The sequence below is a fragment of the Zootoca vivipara genome, chromosome 2 (genome assembly GCF_965207765.1).
Source record: "Zootoca vivipara chromosome 2, rZooViv2.hap1.1, whole genome shotgun sequence".
NCBI lineage: Eukaryota > Metazoa > Chordata > Lepidosauria > Squamata > Lacertidae > Zootoca > Zootoca vivipara.
This window is the reverse complement of record NC_142584.1, coordinates 25,113,307-25,129,301: the sequence shown is the minus strand read 5'-3', so window position 1 is coordinate 25,129,301 and position 15,995 is coordinate 25,113,307. Positions and strand designations below refer to the sequence as shown.

Below are 15,995 nucleotides of genomic sequence, written 5' to 3'. Positions count from 1 at the left end.
AATAATATTATTAGTCCAAAGCCCACTATTACTTGATTTCTCAGCAATCTTCTTCTCCTGCAGTGATAATCTTCAGTGCCAAGTCATCAGGACGCGCCCCCCCTTTCTCATTCACGTTAACATTTGCCAGACACTGTCAGGGCTTCATTTGAAAAAAGGCCAAGCCTGCTTTCAGTGCCACTGTGCCCTAACCCTAAGAATAAAGAGGAAAATTCATTTGTAACCTTCAGTAGCTGACAAGGCAGGTCAGTAAGTCCGTGGCACCTGCTTAGCAGGAATCATGGAATTGTAGAGTTGGAAGGGAGCACGAGGACCATCTTTTGCCCAATGTGGGTCTCGAACCCACAACCCTGAGATTAAGAGTCTCACACTCTACCAACTGAGCTATCCCTCCCGGAAGTAGCTCATAACAGGTGCCTGCATTCAAAAGATCCCACAATCAGTCTCAGGCAACTAAGTTAAGAGGACTAGATAGGAGGGGATGGAGGAAGCCCACTGCCTGAGTCACTGGAGACTTCCTGGTATCCAATAATGGACTAGAGGAGGCATCCCCAAACTTCGGCCCTCCAGATGTTTTGGACTACAATTCCCATCATCCCTGACCACTGGTCCTGTTAGCTAGGGATCATGGGAGTTGTAGGCCAAAACATCTGGAGGGCCGCAGTTTGGGGGTGCCTGGACTAGATCAATGGTAGCAAGCATGGTGCCCTTCAGTTGTTGCTGGACTACAATTCCCAAGAATCTCACCCAACATGGTCAATGGCCAGGGATGATGGGAACTGTAGTCCAAGTGTAGTCTGGAGGGCATTGTATTGGCTACTACCAGGCTAAATGAACCAAAAGGGTAACCAATAGGCAAAGTAGCTTCCTGTACTGTACTTCCTATGTGGGATGCATCTTCCAGCCTTTGAGATGATGCACCAGATCTTCTGAATCAGAGGTCGCATTGCCCAGGCAGCTTGGAGCCTCAGGGACCCTCTTTATGTAACAGATTTCTCCCTTCCGCAGTCCTGAACTGTCGGTGGATATTGCACCACCTTTCAGTGACCTGCGCTGCATTGTGTGTGTGTGTGTGTGTGTGTGTGTGTGTGTTTAAATTACCATATTTTTCGCTCCAAAGGACACACTTTTTCCCTCCTAGAAAGTAAGAGGAAATGTCTGTGCGTCTTATGGAGCGAATGTGTGGTCCCTGGAGCCGAACTGCCCAGGGGCGAAAGGCAGAGTGTGCTTTTTTTTTTTTAATAGAAAGAGCTAAAGGCTAACAAGAGGGAAAGAGAGTGTTGAAAGGAACCCGCTCAGCAGCTGATTGCAAGAGATCGGGGAGGGAGATAAGGGAGCTAGCTCCCTTCCCACCCCGCCCAGGCCCCTTGCCCCTTGCCCAGGCCTCAATTGTTGTCTGCAGAGGGAAGTGGTTTGTTTCCCCAGCAACATGTGACTGGCTGATTAAATTATCTGTCTGGAAACTATAGAAATGGGTCCCTTTCCTTTCCTAGAGAAGCTACAGAACTGTGAGTTGAACCCCATAAAAACAGGACTTTTCCCCTTTGCAAGGTAAGCTCAACAACTTTGAACTGATCAAAGTTGAACTGATCAAAAATGGAGCTTTTCCCCTTTGCAAAAAAAGCTGCACAACTCTGAGCTGACACCCCCCCCCCCAAAAGGGGCTTTTTCCATTTGCAAAAAAGCTGCACAACTTTGAGCTGATCCTCAAAAAAAATGGACCTTTCCCCCTTTGCAAAAGAAGCTTCCTCAAATATTTAATGGGGGCGGCGGCAAAGGAACCTAGGCCTCTAGGAGTTGGTTGCTATGCCTAGGACAATTCAAGAAAGCAAAACATTTTTTTCTTGTTTTCCTCCTCTAAAAAACTAGGTGCGTCCAATGGTCAGGTGCATCCCATGAGCCGGAAAAAATACGGTATTGAAACCCATCTGCATAGCTCGTCCTTGATGCTGGATTTCAAAGTTCCATCTCAAGAACCCATCCGGCACCATCTCCAGTCCCCTTCCCACCACTTTGCAAGGCATCAGGAAGGAGGACCCCAAGGTACCTGATCATCCACTTTGTGAGCTATGAGCGTGGCTCCTTCTTCCAGCTCTGCCAAGCTGACCGGCCGTATGCGAAGAGCCACCTAGAAGACAAAGAGATGGCTTATGAGCCACAGAGGATTCCACCCCTACTGATTCAAGGAAGATGAGGAGGAGAAGAGGGTGGGGTGGAGAGAGAGAGAGACGCTTAGCACCTTCATGGGAGCCATGGCTGTCCAAAGACAAAAAGCATGAAGGAAGTTCCTTCCACTTCCAAACTTTCCACCACCGCCCTGCCCACTGTGCTTCACCTGAGCATCGCCTGTCTAGAGAGAGAACCTGCGTCTCTTAGAGGCCTTGGCAGGCAGCCACACACAGACAATTACAGCATTTTTCCCTGGATGAAAGGAAACACTGTCCAGAAAGCAGCATCTCTGGCTTCAGACACCGCTGAGCCATGGGTCTACAGAAGCTGCTTCAGCCACGTGAGCCAGCGAGGTTCATTTCTTTTCCCCACTCGCCCTCTAAAGACAACAGCCCAGAGCTGCAAGATGTTCTGTCACTGGAGCTGTTTGTTTACCAAAATGCCCACTTTCTCATCACGTGATGTCCAGAATTTGGAAGAAAGGCTTTCAGGACACAATCTAGAGGGTACTTTCTAGGCAAGACTGGACCTTGGCATTTGAGAAGTTAAAACACAGCTGATTTTAAATCAAACACAGCAGCTCCTGGAAAAAACAGGCCTTATTGTTGTTGAGTTCAGTCTGAAAGATATGCGTGTTTCTTATTCTTCCTCCAACAGAAATGCCCTTAAAAGGCGTTTTCCCTCCAAAAAAAAAAAAAAAAACCCACACCATTTTATACAGCGTCACATGCAGTTTCTAAACCACCCCTGTAAACACCGCTATATAAAAATAATAATTTATTATTTATACCCACCCATCTGTTTAGTGTCCTTTTGTTGTACGCACACAGGAAAACTTCACCTATCTAAAGCTGCAGCATCATTCAAAAAAGCAGAGAGGAAATCGAAGTCTGCATAACTGAAATGCAATTCTATATCTACTGCTTTTTGCATTTTTACTGTTACTACGACAACTGCTTTTGTTTCTGATCTGTTTTATGGTTTTCTTTTGTAGGCTATCTTGAAAATCTAGATTAATAAAAGTATGGTGGGGTTTTTTTTTTTAAAAAAGTCTGCATAACTGAGATACAATTTACAAATGACTGTATACCTAGGAATTAGAATTTTGTATCACCAGAGTTTAGATAAAAGCACACTCTCTCGTGCAACAGGTATAACTGCTTATTTAATTAGCTGGTTAGTTAGAATATGGATATACCGCACCGCTTTTCAATAAAAGTTCTCGAAGCACTTTACACAGTACAACGTGGCTTACAAACGCGTTTGAATAAAGCTGGTTACATTCTCAGTAGGGGTAGCTCCACATATATGCCTTATGCCTTCTGATCTAGGCTCCTACATAGTAATATAGAAATCTGCCTTATACTGAAGCAGACCCTTGAGACATCATATGCTCTACCAATAAGCCACAGTCCCTTCCCCTATTACTCTCTCGCCCTCTGACCCCATCCCTCTCTGTGCTTTTTCTCTCCATCATTTCCTTTTACATTGCAAGATCCCATGAGGCAGGAGCCTGTTTCCACTTTATACTTACGTGGTCCATGCCTTTGCGCTGAGGATGCTCCAATTAGCACAGGCCTAGGCAAACTCGGCCCTCCAGATGTTTTTGGGACTACAACTCCCATCATCCCTGACCACTGGTCCTGTTAGCCAGGGATGATGGGAGTTGTAGTCCCAAAAAAGGCCTGGAGGGCTGAGTTTGCCTATGCCTGAATTAGCATAATTGTGTAGGAAAACACAGCAGGCTGCACATACATTGCAAGAGGAATTGAATTATCTGAATGTTGATTGCCAAGATGACCCCATTGTGCACGGCAATTGCCACTCTATGCCATGAACACACAACAATTGACGCCCGGTTATCATCATGTCAGTTTTCATTATTTTCACCCCAGGGTAGCCCCTCTCCACTCCTTATCCAAATATTGATTCAGATACACAAGGCTACACATGTCCGGTGTGATGCAATGCGACACACCAAAATACACAGGAGCTTTTCTCCATATGTGCACCAGAGGCAACAGCCACAATGCACCCCTGGCTCCTTAAGACACAGGTAGACAAGACTCTCCTCCAAGATGCAGCCTGCCTAACCATCATTGGCTAACATTTTATTTAGCAACACTTTTGTTTGTTTGTTTGTTTGTTCACCCTAAGCTTCCAGGGTAGGTTACAGCATTAAAAACAGTACAGTATTCAAAATAACTTATCTGCACCTAGGGAATAAAGCTAGTGGACAGGAGAACCGACACATACTTCGCTATCCCAGGACATTATTTGCTGCTAAGTATGTTTACAGGGCTTGACCTTTTAGGTCTGGGGCATAAGATAAGAGGATTTAGTTCACAGCATAACCAACAGCTATTCTAACCTGCCAGACGGGCTGCGCTCATGGAAAGAGTCAGCGAAGCTCTCTCTGGATCCCATTTTGATAAAGGAGAAAGCTGCTCATCCAAGACCAAGAGGCACTCTTAAAACACTTTCTTTGGCCTTTCATATACTTGCCGTCCAACACAACCAACTCAGCTATTAATCAACTCGATCCCCATGCCGTTGTATTCGGGTTTCTTTGCCAATTGCGCGCGCGTGTAAGTGCGTGCATACCCTTTCAAAAAGTGCTTGCCAACTTTTTTCTCTCGTCCTCCCGACGGACTTCACCGCCCGCTTCCCTTCCTTTTCACCCCTGGAAAGGACTTAGGAACAACTTGGAGCCCCTTTTCACTCACCGTGAGCTGCTGGTCTTTGGAGTCGCCCGTCTCCTTCATGATCATGACAGGTGCGCAACCAAAAAACGATGGGGGTGGGTAGAAAGCCGGGGGAGGCTGGGTGTGTAGGGGTTACTAACAAACAGGCGTCAGCCACGTGCGGATCCTCCTTTTGACTTGTCGATTTCACCTCTTTCTCTCCCTTCTTTACCCGAGGCTGGTCCGTTTCAGGCTCAGTTCATTCCGACTGGAAAAAGCAAAGCGGGCGCTTCTCAATCCGAGGCAAGACATGGGAGGCGTCGCCATTCAACGGGCGCCGGCCGCACCCCCAGCTGCGCCCCGCACCTTGCCAAATTACGCGCGCGCCTCCCCTTTTTGGAGAGCTGCCGCAAGCTGCAGCTCCGCCTGCGCCTCGCCTTGGGGGACTCTGACTCTGCCGTTCCCCATCTGGGATCTGCAGAGGCTCAGCCTTTTCTCTGCCCCCGCCGTCTCGCGCCTCTCTCTCTTTCTTCCTCTCGCTGGCTGCTGGTGTTTCGGGTCCCCTGGAGATCTTTCCAAAGTGTACACAACAACCGGGCGCGCGGAAGGCTTCCTCCTGGTGACACAGAGGCGCGCGATTGGCTGGGCTGCGCGGTCTTGTCCTGCTCCGCGTCGCCCTCTGGCGCCTAGTACTGAAGAGGGAGTGGGGGGGGGTGCCATGGAAGGATAGAATCATGGGATCGTAGAGTTGGAACGGATCCACCCACGCCCCAATTTCATCTAGTCCAAACCCCCTGCAATGCAGGACTCTCGGCTGAGAAGCATCCATGGCAGATGGCCAAATCCATGGCAGATGCGGTGGCTGCAGCCGGAGAACTAAGCCCGTTTCCAGAGATTCTGGCATTCGTCCTGGACCTGGAGGGAGGATGTCCCGAAGTAAGCCATCAAACAACTTCGCCCCAGAGCATGTGCAGAGTGCCTTTGCTTCATCACCGAACATAGGAGCCAACTCCAAGGGGCCGTGGTCCCTTCGCCTCCACCTAATAAAATATTTGAGGGGGGCTTCTACCTCAAAGTTGATGGGCACTGCCATTCAAACGGGGACGGGCGCATCTTGTGATCAATAATGCAGGGCTGGTTTTACCTGGGCCCCTCAATATTTTATTCAAATTGGCACCCCGGCACTGAACACTTGCAGGCCATTTTTCCCAAGGCATGATCTGGGGCTGAGGTGGAAGGGATTTTCGTTGAGGAGGGTGCGGCACCAGGCTTCAAGAAGAATCAGATATTAGCGGGGCAATTATAGTGTTCAAAGTAGCCATAAAATCCATTTATCTGTACCCCTTTGCATGGGACAAAGCAGGAAGAAGCAATTGCGGGGTCAACGGTAGCACCTCCTGTAACTTACCTGTTCTCTTCACGTCTCTCGGTGGCTCACCTGGCTATTCCAAAAAATTAGAAGCCTTGATTAGATTTTCAACACTTGCTGGATCCAGGGATTAGAGAGGTCTGGCACTCAGCTGAACACCACAAACCCATAACACCATTCAAGTACAATGTCATGAATGCTATACTTGGCCTCTCCCTCTCCTCCAGCTACCGCTGAATAGCTAAGGACCATAGTGCCGTGAGGTTGCCTAGAGGAAGGCTTAAGAAGAGACACAGCAAAGGCAGATCATTTTATGAAGAAATAGTGCCTGGGTTGGCTTGCTTTCCTGTTCTCTTTTTCCCTTTCCCTCCAGCTGCCTATTTATTAGCTGCAAGGAGTGTGCTGTTTTTTAAACCCTCATATATATATAAAAGGTAAAGGGACCCCTGACCATTAGGTCCAGTCGTGACCGACTCTGGGCTTGCGCGCTCATCTCGCATTATTGGCTGAGCTGGTGTATAGCTTCCAGGTCATGTGGCCAGCATGACTAAGCCGCTTCTGGCAAACCAGAGCAGCACATGGAAACGCCGTTTACCTTCCCGCTGTAGCAGTTCCTATTTATCTACTTGCATTTTGACGTGCTTTCGAACTGCTAGGCTGGCAGGAGCTGGGACCAAGCAACGGGAGCTCACTCCGTCACAGGGATTCGAACCGCCGACCTTCTGATCAGCAAGCCCTAGGCTCAGTGCAAGCCCTAGGCTCAGTGGTTTAACCACAGCGCCACCTGGGTCCCCCTCATATATATATAAAGCCCCTATATATCATGTGGACCTTCATGAGACAGACACAATGCTCTATGGGAAGAGCATCCAGTTTATGCAGCAGCAATGGTACGAAGCGTGGTGGGATCGCACAGGGTGCAAAAGAAAAACCCTGACAGCTAGAGACTTAGGATTTCAATATGTTTGGAACTGCTCTCGGCATGCAAAATTGCGCACACCTTCAAACAAGTTTACCAAAGGGAGAGATCAACTTTTTAGTAGTAACTCACTAAGTAACTAACAGCAAGGGACTGTGTGTTTTCAAGTGCATTTTGCACATAGGCCAGATGCCGTGTGCACATGCGGTTTGAGCATCAGGAAAGAAAAAATAATAATAAAGACTGTAACAAGACCACACTGAAGGCAGCGCCTCTCCATTACTCTCACCCTCTGCTTCTACCTCCAGGAGAAAGTGTTTTGCACAAGCTGCAAGATGAGCATCCCATTAATAATTTAACCAACAGGGATTGGTGGAGCTGCTGCCCTGCAATAATAAGGCCTGGATATGTTGACTTTGCTGTGATAACTGGTCTTTGCTCTCTGTTGCATGGTCCCTGGCGCCAATGCTTCTGGTTATTGTAGCTCAACCGTCTTTGTGTGTCTCTCTCTCTCTGTGTCCTTTGCCATTTGAAGCACTGTGGATTTGAGAAGCCACAGTGGGAGCTTTCTCTTGTCATGTTGGAGGCAGCAAATGCAAAGATTCCTTTGGCTCAGACATTAAAAGGACCAGGAAGGCAACAGCTTTTAGCTTAAAGATCAGATACCATCTTTCCATCACATTAGAGGGGATAGGAAAAGGATTGTTCCTTCTCCCCTCCGCCACACAAAGTGATTATAGGGCAGCGATGGCCAATTCTAGGATCTGACATCTCATTATGGAGAGCTTTGAGAGGAGGAGGAGATGGATGCTACTTTGCAACTGTGCTGGCCTGATGAAGAGGTTTTACACACCTCTCTTGGAAAAGTGAGCGAATGACATTGGAAAGAAAACCCACCCTTTGTGGAAATATATTCAGGTGCCAAGGCTCAAAGAGTTCAATATTTCTAGATAAAGTATTATTATTATTATTGTTCACAATTTGACCTGCAAAACTAGTCACCCCAAGGGAAAAATACAGAGTGGGGGGGATACAGACCTGTGGCCCTCCAAGTATTGTTGGACTACAGCTTCCATCATCCCTAACCACTGGGGATGATGGGAATTGGAGTCCAACTACATTTATTGGGCCACAATGAAAATGTGTGTCCCAGGCCTTTAAGAGTTGTCTACCATGTACTAAGGGATGCGGGTGGTGCTGTGGGTTAAACCACAGAACCTAGGACTTGCCGATCAGAAGATCGGCGGTTCAAATCCCCACGACGGGGTGAGCTCCCGTTGCTCGGTCCCAGCTCCTGCCAACCTAGCAGTTCGAAAACATGTCAAAGTGCAAGTAGATGAATAGGTACCGCTACAGCGGGAAGGTAAACGGCGTTTCCGTGTGCTGCTCTGGTTCGCCAGAAGCGGCTTAGTCATGCTGGCCACATGACCTGGAAGCTGTATGCCGGCTCCCTCGGCCAATAACGCGAGATGAGCGCCGCAATCCCAGAGTCGGTCACGACTGGACCTAATGGTCAGGGGTCCCTTTACCTTTTACCCATGTAACCCATCTGAAACCAAAGGGGCGCATGGGTTGCCAGATGTGAAATTTTATTCAGCTCTCCTACCCCACTATTGGGTTTCCCCCCAGACTGATGTTTCCTCCAATTTATTGCCAGAGTGGGTTTTCCTGGAGAAAGCAGCAGGGCAAACGCAAAACCGCTTGGAAAAGCAGACAGCCACTCAGACCCAAACTTTCTAGGTACAGAAGAAGCAGAAGTGTGGGTGGGCCCTTATTAGATGTCTCTGAATGCTTCCACACAGGTATTTATTATGGGATCAGGGCTCCACATATATATATCCGACTTTATTTCCCTATTTATTCTGGGTGTGTTTCTGGGAGAAATTGAGGGCAGGGAACCCCATACGGCTAATGACCTGCTAATAACACAGTCATACCTCGGTTTAAGTACGCCTCGGTTTGAGTATTTTCAGTTTAAGTACTCCGCGGACCCGTCTGGAACGGATTAATCCACTTTCCATTACTTTCAGTGGGAAAGTTCGCTTCAGGTTAAGTATGCTTCAGGTTAAGTACGGACTTCCGGAACCAATTACACTCATACCTCGGGTTAAGTATGCTTCAGGTTGAGTACTCCACGGTCCCGTCTGGAACAGATTAATCCACTTTCCATTACTTTCAATGGGAAAGTTCGCTTCAGGTTAAGTACGCTTCAGGTTAAGAACAGACTTCCGGAACCAATTGAGTTTGTAAACCGAGGTACCACTGTATCTTGATGACCTTTCTGCAAATTAGGCCCCCATCTGAAATCACTGTTATCTCCTATGTCTCTTGTTGGCTGCCTTGCCTAAAGTCCTTTATTAATGCCACTCAACATTATATCTGCCACAGTACTGTACCACACCTTCAGATGGCAGCAAGAAAGGTATCTTGCTCCCTCCCCCGTGGCAGAGGCGCTGCAAAAGGACTAATTTCCCCTTGTTGGCATTTATGTATTTCTCTCTCCTGTGCGGAATATTAAAAGGTCCTCTATGTGGAAGTTCCTTTTCTTGTTTTCAGCCCTGTATTGCCATCAATTCATCTCAAATTTTATTTCTGTCCCTCTGGCACTGAGAGTTATTGTAAGTTTCCATGGCAAAGGCACTCAGGACTCAGCTGGACACTCGTTTGGATTAGGATAGAGTAGGGGGAGAAAAGTGCAAAAAAAAATGTTGCTACATTTATTGATAGAGTCTGTTGTGTAAAAATAAAAAAAATGATAGAAAGAGCAAACAGGAAGGCATATAAATTCCATGCAGGAATTTCAGGGTTCCCCATCACTCTTCTTCTTCTTCTTCTTCTTCTTCTTCTTCTTCTTCTTCTTCTTCTTCTTCTTCTTCTTCTTCTTCTTCTTCTTCTTCTTCTTCTTCTTCTTCTTCTTCTTCTTCTTCTTCCTCCTCCTCCTCCTCCTCCTCCTCCTCCTCCTCCTCTTCCTCTTCCTCTTCCTCTTCCTCTTCCTCCTGCAAAAAAACAAAAACCAGGAATATGTCTTGTTTTGATCTCCCCTCAAAATCAGTCTCTGGGAAAGGTATATCCTTATCTCTTCTGGATTAAAAGTTATCATAATGAATTGGAAACTACTTCAGACAGGTGAGGAATTGCATTTTTTTTAACCCCACAGTTAAAACACACACACACACACACACCAAAAAACCAGCACATAGAAAACGAGAAATTCAGGGGAAAGGGTTTTCAACTTAACGTTTTCCCTGGTGTACTAGTTCCTACACACATAAGTGTGGAAACCCCACCTGCAGTCTGAGGTAACGCGGCCCCTGAGGAATTCTGCCATACGATTCTGATGAAGGCCACAGGTCAGCCCTGTCGCTCTAGCCGTGCAAACTGGCTGGGGCAGAAATAATGCTAAGAAGAATCTGGAACTCATTCCTGCAGGAGGCAGGGATTGCCCCCAACTTCAGAGAGGATTGCACAAATTCATGGAGAGGGCTATCAAAGGCAACCAGCTATGACGGCTACGCTTTCCCTCCACAGTTGGCAGGCAGCAATGCTTCTGAAATGAGTTGCTGGAAACCCCAGGAGAGGAGAGTGCTCTCGTGCTCGAATCCTGCTTGCTGGTTTCCCTGCAGGCAACTGTTAAGCCACTGTGAGAACAGGATGCTGGACTATAATCACCGTCATATCAATCATTTTATTATCTGTACCCCACTCATCTGGCTGGGTTTCCCCAGCCACTCTGGGCGGCTTACAGCGCATTAAAAAATGTAAAACATTAGACTTAAAAAAATTCCCCAATACAGGGCTGCCTTCAGATGTCTTCTAAAAGTCAGATAGCTGTTTATTTCCTTGACATCGGGTGGGAGGGCGTTCCACAGGGCGGGCGCCACTACTGAGAAGGCCCTCTGCCTGGTTCCCTGTAACATCACTTCTCACAGGGAGGGAACCGCCAGAAGGCCCTCGGAGCTGGACCTCAGTGTCTGGGCTTAACGATGGGGGTGGAGACACTCCTTCAGGACTAGATGTGACACTGGCCTGATCCAACAGGCTCTTCCTATGGTCTTAGGAGAGCTGCTGCCACCAGTCAGTGTGGACAGTTCTGAACTGGATGGACTCATGGTCTGACTAGGTACAGTGGTACCTCATGTTGCGTACGGGATCCATTCCGGGGCCCCATACGCAACATGAGCAGTACGCAACATGATGCGGCGCTTCTGTGCATGTGCATAACATCACTCGTCGCATCTGCGCATGCGCGAGCTGCCGAACTTGGAAGTAACCTGTTCCGGTACTTCTGGGTTCGGCGCATACAAATCCCGTGCCGTACGCAACCTGCAGCATTCGGAAGAAGAAGAAGAAGAAGAAGAAGAAGAAGAAGAAGAAGAAGAAGAAGAAGAAGAGGAGGAGGAGGAGGAGGAGGAGGAGGAGGAGGAGGAGGAGGAGGAGGAGGAGGAGGAGGAGGAGGAGGAGGAGGAGGAGGAGGAGGAGGAGGAGAGTTTGGATTTGTTATCCATGACTGTATATGGCAGCCAGGTTTGCCAAATTGAATATTTTTGGGGGCAGATAAGCCCCACCTCACATAATCAAGCACAGGACGCAGCACACATATGCCATTTGAATGGCAATGTCCATCAACTTGGGGGGATAGCAGGCCTCCTCAGATATTTGATTGGATGATGCGAAGGGACCTAGGAGCTGGCTCTGATGATGACAACTACCGTATGTTCCTAAAATACCCTAGTACCTTCTTGTCAGTCTCGGCATAAAGTCTGAGGGATCTATGGTCAGATTTGGGTGAAAATGCTGAGCAACCATGCCTTGAAAATTAGAGAAATTATTGAGGAATGGCAACCATGTTGGCAGTGGTGGTGGAAACCATTTACTAATGTTGTTGTTAAATCTTCTAGCCCAGTGTTTCCCACGCCTGGGTGTCCGCCTGTTTGTTGGACTGCAATTCCCATCACCCCTGGTCTTTCCAGCGAGGGATGATGGGAGTTGTAGTCCAAAAACAGCTGGAGGCCAAAGTTTGGGAAACACTGTTCTAGCCTGATCCGGCAGGCTATTCTTATGTTCATAGCTGTGGCAAATACCTCATAGGGATCAACCAATCCCAGCCATGCTTCTGTTTTATGGTTATTATTGTTGGCTAGTGTGACAAGTTTGCTTGGGTCAGTGGGCAAGCTCCATTAACAAGAGTGAGTTTCTTGGATATCGTGCAAATCAAGGACACTCCACACATTAAATCAGGGGTCAGAAAACTTTCAGCAGGGGGCTGGTCCACTGTCCCTCATACCTTGTGGGGCCCCGAACTATCTATCTATCTATCTATCTATCTATCTATCTATCTATCTATCTATCTATCTATCTATCTATCTATCTATCTATCTATCTAAACAAATTCCTATGCCCCACAAATAACCCAGAGAGGCATTTTAAATAAAAGGATACATTCTACTCATGTAAAAGCATGTCGATTCCCAGACTGCCCGTGGGCCTACTACCAGACTTTTAGAGGACATCTGAAGGCAGCCCTGTTTAGGGAAGCTTTTAATTTTTAAGAAATTAGTGTATTTTAATATTTCTGTTGGAAGCCGCCCAGAGTGGCCCAGATGGGCAGGGTATAAATAATACATTATTATTATTATTATTATTATTATTATTATTATTATTATTATTATTATTAAGACAATTGGGCCGGATCCGGCCCCCTGGCCTTAGTTTGCCTACCCGTGTATTAAATTATATTTGAGAGTGGGATAGGGAATACTGACCTTAGGAATGATTGGTTCATCGTCTTCTTCATCATATGCCCGTTCCTGAAATATGGAAGGACATTATAAGACATGTGGCCCTCTGAAACATCTTCCTGGAACATTCCTTCTCTTGCTATGCATTAAGTGCCCCTGTACCACGATTTTGGGAGGCTATTTCTTCTACTTTATTTATTTATCTGTCTCCTCCTGCATGGCAGCTATTTTAAGACTCCTCAACCTCCCTTGACTTTGTGCTGTGCTTGCAGAGTCAGCCTTTGCATCCTTTTCAGCGGCCCTGTTACCTGGTCGTCACCAGTTTTGAGCTTGGCTTTCGCTCGCTCCCTGCGCTTGAGCTCTCCCTCAATGACGTCAAAGAACTCCTTCTCCACTCTTGCCAGGATCTCCTCCGGCTTCTCCTCCTCCAGGTCCTCTTTGCCCCTGTCCTCCTTGCTCTCTGTCTTGGTCCTCTCCTTAAGACGCATTTCGCGGTGGCGGGCCTCCAGAATCTTCTCTCGTTTCGTCTCCCGCTCAAACATCTGAGGTGCACAGAAGGATTACAGGCTGAAAAGGACCCCATATAGGCCGAACTGAAGCGGCCTACCACACGGAGGCTAAATCAGTCATACCACTACTTTGGACTATGGAGTTTCTGAGCCCTGTGTTGGGGTCCTGTGATAGTTCATTAACCTTCCTATTGGAGAGTTGCAGACCTATCTCATTTTAAAGACATATGGCGGATCCCATCAGTTTTCTACAAGTTTATCCTTTCAAAAAAGTTTACAATAAACTAAGGTATTAACCCATATTAATCAGGCTATCAGGAGGCATTCACACGATTCAAGGACACATTCGAGTCATAAAATCATAGAGTTGGAAGGGACCCTGAGGATCTTCTAATCCAATGTAGGAATATGCAGCTGGAATCGAACCTGCAACCTTGGCGTTATCAGTACCATGTTCTAACCAACTGAGCTATCCAGGCGGAGCAAGTCGAAGCACTTGAAGAAGGTGCAGAACAGGCCCGAGGGCTAGGAGGAGAAGCCCAAAGGCCCACAGGGTTCCCCACCCCTGAACTAGAGGAACAAAACACATGCACATTCCTGCAGGGAGATATGTTTGCCTCGGCCCTGAATCTGCCCCCTAGGAAGCAAGAGACACTCACTGTGGAAGCCAGGTTCTTCTCATTCCGTTGCAAGGTACATAGGCCAGAGGAAAATTCCAGCAGCGTCACCGTGCCCAGTTTGGAGCCACAGCCAATAAAACGCCCATTGTCCTGTAAACGTAGGCTGAAGAGAGGGTCATCACAGACCTGTTGGAGAGAGACCCATTCAGGAGTGAAGGGTTTGCTGGCATTTCAATGCCAGTACATTTTCTTTTTCTTTTCTTTCTTTTTTAAATTTTAAAAAATACTTTATTTTATTATTAATATACATAAAATATACATAGAAATTAACACCTACATACACCTACATAAACATATACAATTTTTTTTTAAGAAAGCCACTGACAGAAAATAACAAAATAATTACATATATAACAAAATAATAATTTCAAAATATAATTGAACCCAAAAGACAATACATACACTCACATATAAAAAGACAGAAAAGGAAAAAAATTAAAAGAATTGGACATTTCTACTTTTGTCTTCTTGACCCCCCCCCCCAAAAAAAGACTTCCAGCCATCCCTTTGCTCTGGACTATTATTATTTCTTTAACTTTGTACATGCTTTTTCCTCTATTCTCCCTTTATTCTCTTTTGTTTTATGCCTTTTATACATCTGCTAGGAGACTGGATTTTTCAATCTGATTTTTTTTATATATTGTCTAAGCATACTCCAATTTTTCTCTAGCTTTTCTTCTTTTATACCTTTAACCCTCCCCGCTCTAATCGTTAAATTTTGATAGCCTATCAGTTTTTCGACCCAATCCTCCCTTTTTGGTACCGTTTCACTCTTCTAATTTCTTGCGATAAGCCAGAACATTTTCAAGGACTGAGTGCTTAGCTCAGATTTAAAGGCTCAACAGCAGAACAGATATTTCAGGGTTTTATTCAAATGCCATTCTGTTGCCCCCTCTTCCCACCTTTTGGGGGATGCTCCCCACATTTTCCTTTCACAGAGGTTTTCTCCGTATAAGAAAAGTGGGGAGGGGGGAACCATGTGAGTGTATATCAGTGTTGAGCCTGCAGAAATTATGCATGTTTGGAAACTGTTTCACGCAGAGGCTTTCAAACAAATGTAATTGCAGCAAAAATGCAGCCATTTTCAAACAGGACAAGGCACACAGATGTACAAACTTTTCCTTTCCAAGAAAGTGGCTACCTGCTGGAGCCCAGACTTAACTATTTGGCTACCATTGCAGCACCAGAGTCACCCAGAGCTACTGCAAAGTCCAGCAGATGTGACAAAAACCACTACGTACTTAATTTCAAATGGGCACCAAGCTAGAGATCTTCCAAGTTAACGTTCTGCCTCTAGAGCAGGCATCCCCAAAATTCGGCCCTCCAGATGTTTTGGACTACAATTCCCATCATCCCTGACCACTGGTCCTGTTAGCTAGGGATCATGGGAGTTGTAGGCCAAAACATGTGGAGGGCCGCAGTTTGGGGATGCCTGCTCTAGAGAGTGGAAGTCTCAGAACAGGAAGACTGCAACAGAAGAATCTGAAATGTGGATATGTTTGTTCCCTCCGGAATCACCTTCAAGTTGAGTGTAGGGTCATTCTGTTTGAAGAGGAAGTCCCAGACATCAAGGGTGCCATCCATCTTGGTGGTGAAGAAGACAGCTGGCCGAGTGGTGCTCCAGCACCCATCTGTGAGGTATGCCATATGGTATCTGCCAAAGAACGCAGCATTTCTTGTGTTTCACAGGATCCATTTAAAAGGCTTCCTACTCCTGCTGCTTATCTATCCAACAATCCTCCATCTATCCAATGAAAATAGGGCCACCCTAAGGAAAAGCGGGGACGCGGGTGGCGCTGTGGTCTAAACCACAGAGCCTAGGGCTTGCCAATCAGAAGGTCGGCGGTTCGAATCCCTGTGACGGGGTGAGCTCCCGTTGCTCGGTCCGTGCTGCCAACCTAGCAGTTTGAAAGCACACCCAAAGGTG

General features: G+C 46.8%; 2 protein-coding genes across 8 annotated transcripts in view; both read right to left on the bottom strand.

Annotated features, from left to right (window-relative positions):
- The window catches only part of KIF19 (kinesin family member 19), a 46,855-nt gene extending 41,428 nt beyond the window's left edge, over nt 1–5,427 (bottom strand). Inside the window, exons 1-2 of one of the 3 annotated variants that reach the window (XM_035104099.3) lie at nt 4,896–5,427; nt 2,048–2,128 (exon numbers count right to left, since the gene is read on the bottom strand). In XM_035104099.3, coding sequence (XP_034959990.3) covers nt 2,048–2,128; nt 4,896–4,940 — 126 coding nt within the window. In that variant the 5' untranslated portion in view covers nt 4,941–5,427. The remainder of the gene's footprint in view (nt 1–2,047; nt 2,129–4,895) is intronic. The other 2 variants (XM_035104100.3, XM_088661452.1) reach the window with 2 other exon arrangements.
- A 4,408-nt stretch (nt 5,428–9,835) lies between these two features.
- The window catches only part of DNAI2 (dynein axonemal intermediate chain 2), a 29,407-nt gene continuing 23,247 nt past the window's right edge, over nt 9,836–15,995 (bottom strand). For 2 of the 5 annotated variants that reach the window (XM_060271951.2, XM_035107951.3), the window contains exons 10-14: nt 15,587–15,722; nt 14,048–14,194; nt 13,188–13,421; nt 12,904–12,948; nt 9,836–10,137 (exon numbers count right to left, since the gene is read on the bottom strand). In XM_060271951.2, coding sequence (XP_060127934.2) covers nt 9,955–10,137; nt 12,904–12,948; nt 13,188–13,421; nt 14,048–14,194; nt 15,587–15,722 — 745 coding nt within the window. In that variant the 3' untranslated portion in view covers nt 9,836–9,954. The remainder of the gene's footprint in view (nt 10,138–12,903; nt 12,949–13,187; nt 13,422–14,047; nt 14,195–15,586; nt 15,723–15,995) is intronic. The other 3 variants (XM_088661454.1, XM_088661455.1, XM_088661456.1) reach the window with 3 other exon arrangements.